Source organism: Phycodurus eques, chromosome 23, assembly GCF_024500275.1.
Source record: "Phycodurus eques isolate BA_2022a chromosome 23, UOR_Pequ_1.1, whole genome shotgun sequence".
In the NCBI taxonomy this organism is placed as follows: domain Eukaryota; kingdom Metazoa; phylum Chordata; class Actinopteri; order Syngnathiformes; family Syngnathidae; genus Phycodurus; species Phycodurus eques.
In genome coordinates this window covers 4,551,822-4,565,514 of record NC_084547.1, presented here as the reverse complement: position 1 = coordinate 4,565,514, position 13,693 = coordinate 4,551,822, and the positions used below count along the sequence as shown (strand labels likewise).

The window sequence follows — 13,693 nt, the reverse complement described above, 5'->3', positions numbered from 1 at the left end:
GGAAGAGGACAAGGCAGATAGATGCAGAGAAAAGCCCCCCCAGTCGGGCAGACAGACCTTTGACAGAGGAGCTCTGTGAGTCGCCGCTTTCATCTCCACAACCCCCCCATACAGTCGGATAATTATGAGACAAATGCGGCGGACCCCCGCTGCTTGAGTGGCAACGGGCATGGGAGGGCGGCAACGCAGAGAGGGTTCAAAACCCGCACGTCTCGACGGGTCCGCGGGGAGGGCGGCGTTGGGAGCGGGGCCCTGTGCTGCGTTTAGGGGGTGTGGGGAAATTCCCCAACTCTGCTCAGAAACAGAGAGATACGGTCAACGGCGCGAGCGAGGCTTCATAACTGGATTTCGACTCGAAATCGGTCATGGTTGTTTGTCCGTTTGGGCCCCGCGATGGCGTGCTTCTCGCCCAAAGTCCGCCGGGGAAGGTGTCGGGGAAAAAAACAAAACAAGGAAAAATAGCGCTCCCGAATATTCTACTCTACAGAATCATATTTAAATGCAATGTAAAGGATTGAACAGTTTGTACTTGATGATTTAAGGCCGCAGTTCAATTCGTCGCGTCGCTGCTTTTGATGTGCCCGCTGTGGCCACCAGGAGGCAGTACAGTGGAAACCCCCCCCCCCCGCATACTCATGGCTGTTTGTTTGGTGGCACTCGAATGTGCACGTTCATCCAAAAAGTATCCTTTTCTTTTTCTACTTTTTTATTTTGGTGAAAAATATGAAGCGGCAAATGATGATTGCCTCCCCCACATCCATTTCGCTTCCTTTTCAAGCCTGCCGGTGAATGGCACACATGGGTTTACGTAGGGGAGGGGTTGGCACTCAGATGTCTGACGACTCAGAGGGGGGGCGGGCATCGCCGGTTGGCAGACCTGGCACACAATGGCTGGCACGATACGTCGTGGTTCGAAGGTTCCTTCGCCGGATCCTTTTGTTCCCCTCGTCGGGGCTCGCGGCTCGTCCCGATAAAGGCCCCGCTTTGTGGAGACAACAAAGCGGCAGAGAAGGCCAGACGTCGACACAAAGCGATAAAGAGAGGGGAGAGGGCATTTTTTTTAAAAAGGAGTTTATTTTTTTTAAATTGTTGACTCACAAGATAAAAGCAGCAGAACAAAAATATCCACGAACCCAAATGACTTCATTCCGAGCACACTGCGAACACAAAACAAAAACCTTCAGCCAATTGCTTCGGTTACGATTGGTGTCTTCGTTTTTCGTCTTGACCTTATTTGCAACCATAGAGAAGGCGTGAAAGTTATTATTGAGTTGTTGTTTTTCTTCAAGTTTGCTGTGTGAGCGGGGATACAACGTAAGTGCAAATTCTTACTTTCTTTTTTTTTTTTTTTTTTTTTTTAAATGAAGCGTTTGATTGGTAGATCGGGTGGTGGTTTGGCTGGTGTCGTGAAGATCGAGAGGAACAGGTTCCGGAAGTCTGGCGGGGGAAAAACGTGAGATCGTTGACAAAGCGGCGAGTGTTGGAGAGCGGGAGCACCGGCGGACACGTGCGCCCGACGTATGCGGAACGCACGAGCGTTTCCAGGTGAGGCCCCCGCTGCCCGACAAAGTGTGCGGGGGCCGCGTCAAATATTTACCCGGGAGCGGCCGTATTGTCGAAACATTACACGTCCGAGCGGCGTAATGAGCCCGATCCTTTCTGGCCCTCTCACTGGTTCCCGGCTTCTGTTGGGAAGTCCAGCCCTCTCCTCCCCCTCCTCGCTGCTGAAATGCGTCTTGGCTCGGGACCCGGGCCTCCGGCAGCCGCAGCGCTATACGTGTGCGCAGAACCCCGCTCGGCATAAAATGGCCGCCAGGCAGCCTTCTCCTGAAATGTCGACAGCGGTATGCATCTGCGCGTCTGCGCCTTCCGAACGTGGACCGCTGCTGAAATCAAGTTCCCCAAGCCGGTGTTTCCTCACCTTTATTGAGCCAAGGCACATTTTACATGAAACATTTTTTGAATAAAATAACAAGTCCTGAAAAAAGGAATCATTTTAAAAGGAAAAAAAACTTTACGGTAATCCTGGTTGGTATATCATGGTTGATCTATTTCTTTCTACTTTTTGGGGGGATAAAATACTTTTACAATGTTTAAAAGACCTCAAAAAATGAATAACAAATAAAAAGTCTCACCACGCACCCCCTTCCCAAAAATGTAACAATCCCCCGCTATAAATTCTTCATGTTCGACATTTTTCTTTTGTGTGTGTTGAAACGCATTTCGAATGCGTTCAAAAAGTGGTTAAGTGTGGGAAGAGTTTTATTGATTGATTGATTTATTTTTGTTTTAGTTTTGTTTGTTGGGAAGAGCAAATTTTGCAACCCTCAAATGTGCCAATTCCGATTTATTGATACAAAGCGTTACATTGTATTGTTTTAATCATCTTCTACTTGTACAGATATGGTCCCTTGTAATTACAAAATAAAATTGTCAAATAATGAGCAGTCATAAAAATATGTACACACATTGGCATATCACTGCCAATCAACATTGACAAAAAAAAACGTCTGCAGCGTGCACGTTTACAAAAATTTTATTCCACTATTATTGCATATTTTCTACACATTTTATGCTTGCAAAATCTGCGTGTGTGTTCAAATGTTTACACTGTGTCTAGACAGTGTGTTTTAATAAGTTTATGTTTCTGCCTGTCACTTTATGTCACTTGCATATGTGAACAAAGACACACCATTTGTCGTAAATAAATGGATTTTTTGTTAGTTTTTTTGGGACCAATTGAGTGAAATTGGATCATTTCCCGACACAGTGGTTGGGAATCACAGCCCTAAACCATCCGTCTAATTTGATCCACATCGTGTGTGTGTGCGCGCACTTTAATGGAAACGGAATGGAGATGATGGCAAAAAAAACAACAACAAAACAAACAAAAACAAAAAACGGCGGTCAGGGGGAGTGTGTGTGTGTGTGCGTGTGTGTGTGTGTGTGTGTGTGTGTTTTTTATAAGCGGTTATAAAATCCAGGCGAGTGACACACTTGGGCGTGGAGGAACCGCACAACCGCACAGAAACTTTCTTGCCGAGCCAGATTTCTGTTGCCATTAGCCTTAATTGCCCTAATCATTACTGTGCTATGATAAGTATCCCACTGGACAAGAAGGTGTAAGAACTCCCATTCAAAATACCCACAAGCCTTTTTTTTTTTTCTTTTTCTTTTTTCTTGCAGCGCAACAGGAGATAATGGCATTGATACTGGATTTTCACTTCCTTCACGTTTGCTTATTTAAACAAGTGGCAAGAGCGACGGGTGCCAAGAAATGTTGTTTCTGGAACAGGGCCGTGTGTGTGTGTGTGCGTGTGTGTGTGTGTGTGTGCGCGCGCGTTGTGATCGAGCCCTGCCAAGCTCTCAGGGCAAAGCCCAACCCTCTCGACCGCAACTGTTTATTTACAGGTTAGCCTACTGTTTATTTGAAGACTATCGGATTGGAGGGGCTTGTGCACAGGACGCGTTTTCCGACACATTTCCCCCCACGCCTGCGTTACGCCGCGCTGCTGTTAAAAAGGAAAAAGAAAAAAAAAAGACAAAACTCAAACCCCGTCGTCGAAGAGTGTCAAGTGTAGGCATGGGCCGATATCACACGATGACCTTGAGCAGATATATTGCGCTATCGCAGAAGTGCGGTGACAGCTCAAAAATCTATTCTTTTCCAATGTTTTTTTTTCTTTTCCAATTATTTTATTTCCAAGCAAACATCATATTTGGTACATGAGTCGACGCAATTTTTCATAAAATTCGTAGCTACTTTGCTGCGGTTTGTGAAGTGATGTCAGAGTGGAAAGGAGCTGACGTTAGCCATGCTAGTTAGCCATGTACTCTGCCTTTGTGAGCGCAAAAACAAAACAAACAATTGAATTTGTCGAAATCAAAAAAGTACCCATTTCTCAGAAAATCAATAGCGACAGTACTCTTCTCTGCTTTGTGAAGTCACGACACAGCAAAAGCGAGCTGATGTTAGCCACGCTAGTTTGCCGTGTTCCCTGCTTCGGTCGGTGCAAAAACAAAATAAACAATGTAGTACAACTGGAAAAGTACTTATTTATCAGAAAATGAGTAGCTTCTTCTCCGCGGGTTTTTAAGTATCGGAAACGACGGAAACGAGCTGATGTTAGCCATGCTCGTAAGCCATGTTATCTGCCTCGATAGCGAGTCTATGGTATCAATTTGGCCAATTTTAGACTTGATAACTCTCGTAGCTGGACAGCATTTTCATTAAAAAGCGAGCGTTACTTTGAATTTGTTGAATAGCGATGGGCGGCGGGCGCTCTTGTAAATGTCTCGTAAATCCGTCCTCTACCCGGAAAATTCCCGAAAGAGACGACCTTTTTCGACAAAGGGCAAAGTCGTAATGCTCACTGACCACCAGCGGGAGGGAGAGGGCTATGGAGGATGGATGGATGGATGGATGGTTGGACAAAACAAAAACATGTTCAAATATACGGCACCTGTGAAAGGGAGAAGAGGTGAAAGGTCGAAATGTAAGGCGATAGAGGCGGTGTTTCCGGGCCTGGCAGATGCGCCATATGTTTGCATCCCACCTTGAGTCATCCAGGTGGCGTCGCCCGGTGCCGCAGTGGGGCCTCCTGCTGGAAGACGCTGCCTGGGTTCTCTAATTGCCGCCGCCATCTGCTCTTTCTTTTTTTTTTTTTTTTTTTTTTTCTTTTCACGCAGTGGCCCCACCCATCCTGCACCAAAAAGGCTCCACGGGCCAATCGGCTCGAACCTCCGCCAAATGACAAAAGCCGTTTGTAACAACAACAACAACAACAAGCCAGATCGTGTATGCTTGGTAGCCCCTCAATTTGACGTACACAGAAATAAAGTGAGACACGCTCGGCTTTTGGTTTCATATTTTTAGCCAATAGATTTTATAGACCAGGGGTGGGCAAACTTTTGCACTCACTGGATTTTGAAATGGGACAAATGGGCTTGGTCATTCGAAGGTGAAAAACAATGAACAATATATTATCTGAATATGCAGATATTTAGTTTGAAATATATTTTATGTAATAAAGTTATTAATTATTTCAATAAATCGATTCAAACATTATACATTCATTGAAATGAATGAACATTTTAATGAATGTATAATTAAAGTAAAATCAATTATGCCATGAAATACATTTAAAAAAACTAAAATGTATGTAAAATGTATCTTATTTTACTTTATATTTATTTTTATTTTAACATTATTTGAGGTACATTAATATAAAAATGAAATAAATGAAGTTAACGTAGCATACGAAGTAGAATATTTTAATTTTGAATAGTAATTCAAATTACTCAAATGCATATTTAATTTAAAAGAAATTGTTGGATATATTTTAATACGGATCATAGCAATTAAACAATGAGATTAATGAATTTTAAAAAATTAGAAAATGAAGCAATTTGAAGAAAAAAATGACTAAATACGGTTTAATATAATGTAAATGTAATATACAAATAGTAAAAAGAATTGTTTAATTCACTCAATGAACCAGTAATGCCAAATGTGTATGTGAAATTGTTTATCTCGTTGAGTTCTTAACAATAAATCAATAAACCAATTCTTTAATGAGACGAATTAATACAAATAATGAATTTCAGGGGGGAAACCCCCCCCCAAAAACAATAAATATAACCGTACTCTTGTAAATGCTCTGTGTGCCAGATTAAAGAATTTTCCACATTTTCCATACATTCCGATTCCTCCCCCTCCCGAACATTGTCGTCGTTGAGCTCCAGCCAAGAACATTCTGTTTTCGTTTGTCTTAACGGTCACGTTTGAAGCGAGCGAGGACAGATGGAGAACATGAGAATGGTGAAATTGCCTCAAAGGCGGCCCGAAGAGTTTGATTTTGAGCTACGGGGCCTCACGGGGTCGCCTCACTTGGTTTTGGGGCGAGGAAGGGGGTTGCATTTATTTGGGGGGGGGGGAATCCTGTACCCAAGGGCCACGTTTAAGTTTTTTACGACTGATGAGATAAAGGGAAAAATGTTTCTGTTGAATAATCTTAAATACTATATATAAAGAAATTATAATATAGATGTATCTATGTGTGTGTGTCTATATATTTATATATATATCTATCTATATATATACGTATATATAGATAGATATATATCAAATGTCTCTCTCTCTAGCTATCCTTCTCGCTCTATTTCTCGCTATCTCTGTATTTCTATCCTTCTCTGTCCCATAGCTCTCTATCCCTCTTTTTCTATCGCTACCTCTTTTTCTATTTCCCTTTATCGCTCTATTTATCTTTCTGTCTCTCTCTCTCTCGCTCGCTCTCATATTGCAGGACTGTTGATAACGTAAAGGCGTACTTTGTCTAACGGAAAGCTGATAGGTGTTAGTGAAAAATGAAGAGAAATTCCCCTCTCATCGAGTCTTTGAGGTAAAAAACAAAAGCTCGCCGGAAAGAATTCCACCTATGTCGCATCGTATTTCCCCGGCCCCTCCTGCGGGGGGGGGGGGGGGGGGGGGGCTCGGACCTTGGCGCAATCCAGCAACCTCCAACGGCGGTTTTTGGGAACACTGTTCCCCAAATGTCAGCGAGCTGCTTTCACGATTGCACAAATCTATCTTGGTTCTTTTCTCTTCGTGACTTGTTACGTACTCGGGGGGGGCAACAACAACAACAATTCCATGGTGCAAATTTCTGCTGCTTTAGATGGATACTAGAGATTTAAGGGAATGATAGCAATCTTGCTTCATGTACAATCAAGCTTTTGTTTTGCTGTCCTAAACCCTTGTTGTCCTCCTTTTCAATGTGCTTGCAGACTCCCACCAGTCAGGAAGTCCAAGTAACAATGAGCCAGGCAAGAACCCTCTTCCAGGTATGTCGAGTACCAGTCATCCTTCCTCCACTCCATTGGGCCATTGTTCTTCCACCATTAATTCACCGCACACACACGACATATGCCCCCCCCCCCCCCCCCCCCATCTCCCATTTACTGACTTCAAAAACGTGCCTGACAAGCATGTAAAAACATTTTTGGAACGAACAAAAAGCGTCGCATCGATAGCAACTACATAGTCAAAGAGACACATCTGGTGTCAAGGTAATTGCAACTTAAAATCATTGCTGAGGGCGGCGTTTCTAAAATGGCGTGGCCTGTGCGGGGATAAAATTTGATTGGTAATAACAAATTAATTAAATTGGCAGCACGGTGAATGAGTGGAAAGCACGCTTGCCTCGCACTTATGAAGTCTGGGGTTCGAATGTCCGCTCTGGCCTTCCTGTGTGGAGTTAGCACGCTCGCCCCGCGCTTGCGTGGCTTTTCTGCGGGTACTCCGGCTTCCTCCCGCATTCCAAAAACACGTTAGGTCGGTTGAAGTCTCCAAATTGTCCATAGGTGTGAATATTAGTGTGAATCCTTGTTGCCCTGGGATTGGCTGGTGACCAGTCCAGGGTCATGCTACGAGAATAACAACCAGCAGAGCCGCGGCTAACTTAAAACGCTAACATTTTTTGTTAAGGTGTTCAAGTAGCTTTATGTTAATGGGATTGAAAACTTGGCGAACGATGACCGCGGCTCAGGCGGAATTCTTTGTTTCACATTTTTTGTTTGGTAGTCCAAACTTGGAAGTAGCATGCTAACTAAGGATGTAGGACGCTAACAAACTGTATGACCTGAACGCGCATTTGTGACGTCTGACGTCAGCCGGGAACCAGGAAGTAGTGTGCTGACTGAAGTCGGCTAGGCGAGGCTCCAGCTCAGCCGCGCCCCGAATGAGCACAAGCGCTACGGAAAATGGATGGACAACATTAAATGTCGTCATTCAGGACATGAGAGAGCAAAACCCAAAATATTCCCCGATGGTACTGTTATGTTTAATTGAAGACTCTAAATTGCCCGTAGGTGTGTGTGAATGTGAGTGCGGATGGTAGTTTGTTCGTATGTGCCCTGCGATTGGCCGGCAACCAGTTGAGGGTGTACCCCGCCTCCTGCCCGATGATAGCTGGGATAGGCTCCAGCGCGCCCGCGACCCGCGTGGGGAGAAGCGGCTCAGAAAGTGGATGGGACTGTTATTTCCTGGTCATAGTGCTGGAATGCAGATAGTTTTGGCAAGTATACTTGGCTACCTCAAGAGCAGGTTCTGCCGAGATGAGTGCCAAGGCAAACATGCCACCCAGCCAGCACTTCTGGCTCGGGAGGCCGTGGGCTCACCCACCGCACCGGGAGCACCCGTAGGTGCCAACTGAGTCGCCGCCTATCTCCGTGGCACGTGGCAAAGTCGAGCCATGCTGGTCTTTCGACTCACTTGAGTGCTAATAACCTTCCGGTCGTCTTCCGGGAGGCCTGACGACCGGGCCAGGACAAATCGACACCTTCGAAACAACTGAGCTTGTGATTTTTGTGATCTTGTGATTTTTGTGAGCGAACACATTTGGATTCCTCAATAACGTCAACATGATGTCGTAATTTCGACTTCAGACAACAAGCAGTGGTTCTCAAACTGAAATCCACGGGCTGTAGCTTGGGGCTCCGCAAAATAATTTTGCAATAAAAGATTCTGTTGTATCATTTAAAAGAGTGCATACATATAAGGACTGGCGCGCCAATAAAACAAACATAATTAACCTATTACTCCTCCCTGCCTGAGCTTTGGGCCAATTAAAAGGTTTGATATGATTGTGACATCTGACAGTCCTTCATGAATTAAGTAGTTTTTTTCAAGACTATAGTCTTTTTTGTTGTTGTTGTTGTTGTTTTTTTTTTTTGGGACAAAGGCGCCTTTTCCAGAACAAAAGATGTCATCTTACAAGAAGAAAGTAATATTTTTGAAATTTGCTTAATATATGAATTTCTCTCTTCGTTTAACTTTGACTTTCATATCATAATATTATGGATGGATGATTATCTTGGAATAATTTCTCGTCAAATTACGACTTTTCATCACAAACAAATATGTCTTTGTTATTGTAATGATTACAGATTTTCTTTTCTTGAAAAATACAACTTTATTCTCATAACATTAAGACTTCTCGAAAAAAACTGTTACCTTTGGCTGTTCACGAGTCGGCGGTCACTCGGATTGGCATTTGAAAAAAATGAACGGCGCATATAAGAATTTTTGGATTCGAATCGCAACGACTCAAAGAACATACATACGTACATACTACTGAATTTCTTCTGACAAGAGCTGCAACTGCTGCCGTGGCGCATTTGTTTAAAAAAAAAAAAAAAAAAAAGAAAAATATTTCACTGTGCGCATTTGGCCTCGGTGACCGCAGTGGGGATGGCGACGAAGCCCCCCACCGAGACCTCCGCGGGATTCGGCATGTGAAAGCCAACCGAAGCCGCCAAGGAAACATTGCCGGTGGCTAGCCGGCTCGCTAGAAGGAAGCAGCTGAACCAAGGCAGCGAGGATTTACAGCACCGGCAGTCACAAAACAAACTTGGGTTCTTCTACCTTTGGCCCCGGTACAGCAAGGGATCCTGGTTAAAGAAAGCCATTAGAGTTAGAAGCGGCAGCCAAACTGCGCCAGCGTACTCTTTCCAGTTCGGATAGTTTTCATTTGTTGGACTATGACGTCTTTATATGGGAATAGTGCAAGGAGGAAGGATAACATCCAGATTCGGAAGTCATTCGCTACTGTCAACACGTATTATGAATATTTTTGGGGCGTACAAAATTGGAGAACCACTGTCTTTATGGGCTTTAGGGGAACACGGGGTCTCTCAAAATTGAAAGATCATTCTGGATTTTCACCTTCACATTAAACCAATGAACATAATTTACTGACACTATTATTGAGAAAAATGATGAAAGGAATATCTCCTTGTGCTTCTATTGACAGTCTATTTGGAAGACAGCTTCATCAAATCGGGAGTGTTCAGCGTCGCGGAACTGGTGCGAGTATCCAGAAGTAAGTGTGTGCGCGGTTGTCGGTCGGTCGGGCGGGCCGGTTTGGCATTGAAATAAAACCAAATGACAATGATTTGATTTCAAACAAGTTTTGCCTTTTCACCCGTAACACTGGACTTCCTTCACTCTAACATGAGATGTCACGTTAGAAGCTAACTTCAGAGGGCATTCATTCATATACATCCTGAAGGAAGCAGGGTGGTAAACTTGTCAAGATGAATGCGGACAAAGGTCCGACTCGCAGCGTGTGCCAAACTTTAGGAAGACACGTTTGCGATATGTTTTTAAAGAATGGGAGAATCTAAATACGCTGAGTCAAAAAATCTAATAAAATGGCGACTGAAGTAGTAACGATTTACCTGCCTTTACAGGTAGAACAATGCCAGAGATGTGTCAGTCAGTGTCGAGCTACACACCCACGCACGCACGCACGCACACGGTGGTAACTGCAAATTAAATGCTCAGGAATGTCGGCCACCTGTGATTCCTGGATTTGTCAGAATACGACGCGCGTTACCTCGAATTACGCTGAGGCGGCTGTCATTTGCGATCACATATTTAGGGCATTGCAGTCGATCCAGTCGGGCCAGTCTGCGTCGCGAAAGCGGGAACACGTCCGTAAAGAAGCGCTGCGTATGTGTATCGACACGTCCGCCTTTGACGCTCGCTCCTCCAGGAATCCTGGGCCTCCTTCAGAGAAGGAGGCGTTTACCTGCTCTTCTTTTCTTTTTTTTCTTCTTTTTTTTTTAAGCTCAGGCTTGTTACTATGCCAGTGGAACAAAGTGTACTGAAGAGGAAACAAACAAGCAAACAAGCAACGTAGCCATGAAAATACAATCAGACACAATGTGTTTTTTTTTTTTGTGTGTAGCTTTTAATTCGCTGCTCCGTCCTGTAATATTAAGAAGGTCGACGGAAGCACGGGGATTTACCCCTAAACTCTCCGGTGAGACGTTTATGTAGCCGGTTGTCCATCATCGCTCTGCTGAGACATTCTTAGAGGTGCATGAGTGAGATTTCAAGGCTGACGCTCCCTTTTAAAATGTTGCTGTATAATAGAGCCGGGCAAGAGGGTCTTCAAATAAAACCAGATCGCTATTATTCTTATCGTTTTTACAAAAATGAAATTCCAGATTTTTCCTCCCCCACCTCCTTGCTTATAGAAGTAATTATTTTGTTAATGTTTCCATTAAGCTCCTTGGTAATGAACAGCAAGTTGTGCAAAAAGCAATCTTATATAGTTTGACGTGCATTCAAATGTTAAGAGCTGAAATTCAGCTCGCCTTTTTCGGGTTCATCCTGACATTTCATCTGGAAGCTGCAGAGCCTTTAAAGTCCTTGTCCAGATTTTTTTTTTTTCCCCCGCTTAGTTTCATCTCTTCCATATACTTTAAACACATTGAAAATGATTAATACAAAGTTTTCTTTTGAGCATTCCGCAGCGTCTCTTTCCACTCAGTCAATGGGAATCCATCGTACAACATCACTTTGAGGACTTGAAAGGATTTGAAGACTCTCGCGAACACACACACACTTCTCCAAATAAGAGGCAAAGCGTGCGTGCTTCAAGCTGTTTAGTTGTCACTCCTGGTTGAAGTTTCGTATAGAACTGACACATAAAAGAAAAGAGTATTAAACATTCTATATTTAAACATGTTCATTCCATCTAACAAAAGTATGCCAGCTTAATGCTAAAATATGATGCGAAATTCAACAGATGGGCTAATGGAAATTAGAATTGGCGTTTTGGTCATTTTAAACCATCAAACAGCTGCTACTTTAACACACAGGGAGCAGCAACACATACAAACAAAGCATAGAACAACGCGCACAGGCGTGCAGTATAATCTTTCCGCTCTGCGGGAACAACAACAACGGCCGCGCATCCAGCGTCCGCAGGACCTCCGCGGACGTCTCGGCCGTGGGTAGCGGTGGGTGGTGGGCCCCCGCCAGGCCCGCAGCGGGTTGCCAGAGCGGCGGACGGCGGTGGGACGGTGCCAGTGGCGAACCTCAGACCACAACAGAAGGCGCCACACGCTCCATCCTCTGGTCGGCCCCGAACCCGAGCGCACCAACGAACGAGAGAGAGCGAGAGGAGGCGGCGGTGAGATGCGGTCCTTTTGTTCACTTCGTTCTGGCCCGCCCCTCACCTTCACCGCAGTGCTGGAAAAACCTCGTCCGCTGTAAATCATGTTGCGGGGGAACCGACGAAACCGCCGCAACTAATAATAACAAGGAGCGTCTATTTGGCTTGCTATCGCGCAGAAACGATTGAGCTGCTTCTTGCCCGCGATGTGTGGGAAGCGGTGACTTTTTAATCACAGGGCTCAGCAGAAACGCTGTAATGGTCAAACAGGAGCGTTTAATTTGATGCGCAGGGCCTCTAAAGCGTCAATAATGACCACTCATGCAATTCTACAATTAATCGCGTGTCTCCTGTTGCAAGAAAAGACAATCTGCTGCTCGTCGGCTTTCCGGCTCACCACCTCGACTTTTTCATCCGCAGTGCCCATTACCCACGGCGCGCCGGTGAACTTCTCCATGGCGGACATGCCCGGCCAGCCCTACTATCACGACCTGAACTCTAGCGTGGGGATGCATCGCTCCCTGTCCTCCCCGCCCGGCAGGTCAGCAACCGCATGACTCAAGCGCTTGTTTTCTTGTGTGTACTAGTGACAAGTATATCCGGGAAATTATTCCTGACTTTCATTTTATGATTCCAAAATGGATGAAATTCATCATACACCTCCAAATTCTACACACAACACACCATCAGGACGACATGAAAAAGCATGCTTCTTTTTTTTTTTTCTTCCACATTTCTCCACCGGTTCCAACCATTCCAACTTCCCCCAAAAAAATCAAAAATCACACAATGCAGAACATCTGAGATATTACCTTCCACATACATTTTTTTTTTTTTTTTTTTATATATACACATTTTCCACCCAAATCAACTCAAGTGAATAAGACATTTTCCCATCTTTCCCATTCCAAATTCTAATTATTCAGCTGAGTACATCCCGGACTATTTTCCACAATCCAGCAATTCCCACATTCTCAAACTTCCACACTTTCACGGTAAAATTCCTAAATGTTCACAAATAAAATTCCCAAACTAGAGAGATTTTACATTTTTACCACCACACCAAATTCAGCAAAACATTTTTTATGCTGTCATTATTGGGTATTGTGTTTAGAATTTTGAGGGGCGGAAAAAATGAATGTAATCCACCCTGAACATAAACTGTGTTGAACGTGAAGGTACATGAATACTTTCCGGATCCCCTGTATATATTTTACTGAAGTCACTCGGGCTAAATGAGTTTCAGTCTTTGGCCTTTTCACTCATTTCAAAGTTCAACATGTATTGCTCAAGCCTGCCCCTTGTGACTCCATTCCGCAGCAAAAGGCCCAAAACCGTCAACATGGAGGAGAACATGGACACCAGCCCGACCGGTCCCGACTTCTACTCGTCGCCGAGCTCGCCGGCCAGCAGTCGGGCAAACTGGCACGACCGAGATGGAGGTGATTTGCGCAGCCGGAGGATCTCCAGCGTCCGCGGCGGATTCGCATGAATTGAAATATTTTTTGAACTCGAGGGCCACCGCAGGGGTCGTAAATTACCGCATTTCAAAGCCGACACGTTTGTCTTCAAGCGCGCCTGCTCTTCCGGCAGCGTGAACCTGTTCAACCCTCTCAAAATACATACCGTGACAGAGATAGCAGCGGGGGCGCTCTCAGGGTCGCCTGTAGGCCCGTTTGAACTGCTGCCTGTCTGAATGCGAGTCCCGGCGCTCGCACACCTGTTGC

At 44.7% G+C, this 13,693-nt stretch overlaps 1 protein-coding gene across 7 annotated transcripts in view; it reads left to right on the top strand.

Annotated features, from left to right (window-relative positions):
• Positions 1-13,693, top strand: part of LOC133397741 (nuclear factor 1 B-type-like) — a 64,566-nt gene that overhangs the window by 27,060 nt on the left and 23,813 nt on the right. For 4 of the 7 annotated variants that reach the window (XR_009767684.1, XM_061669003.1, XM_061669002.1 and 1 more), the window contains exons 3-6: positions 6,787-6,843; positions 9,813-9,881; positions 12,387-12,507; positions 13,287-13,408. Coding sequence is in view for 6 of the 7 variants with exons in the window: in XM_061669003.1 (XP_061524987.1) it covers positions 6,787-6,843; positions 9,813-9,881; positions 12,387-12,507; positions 13,287-13,408 (369 nt within the window). In the remaining variant the exon portion in view is untranslated. Of the gene's footprint in view, positions 1-6,786; positions 7,063-9,812; positions 10,505-12,386; positions 12,508-13,286; positions 13,409-13,693 lie in introns of those variants that run through there. The other 3 variants (XM_061669001.1, XM_061669005.1, XM_061669004.1) reach the window with 3 other exon arrangements.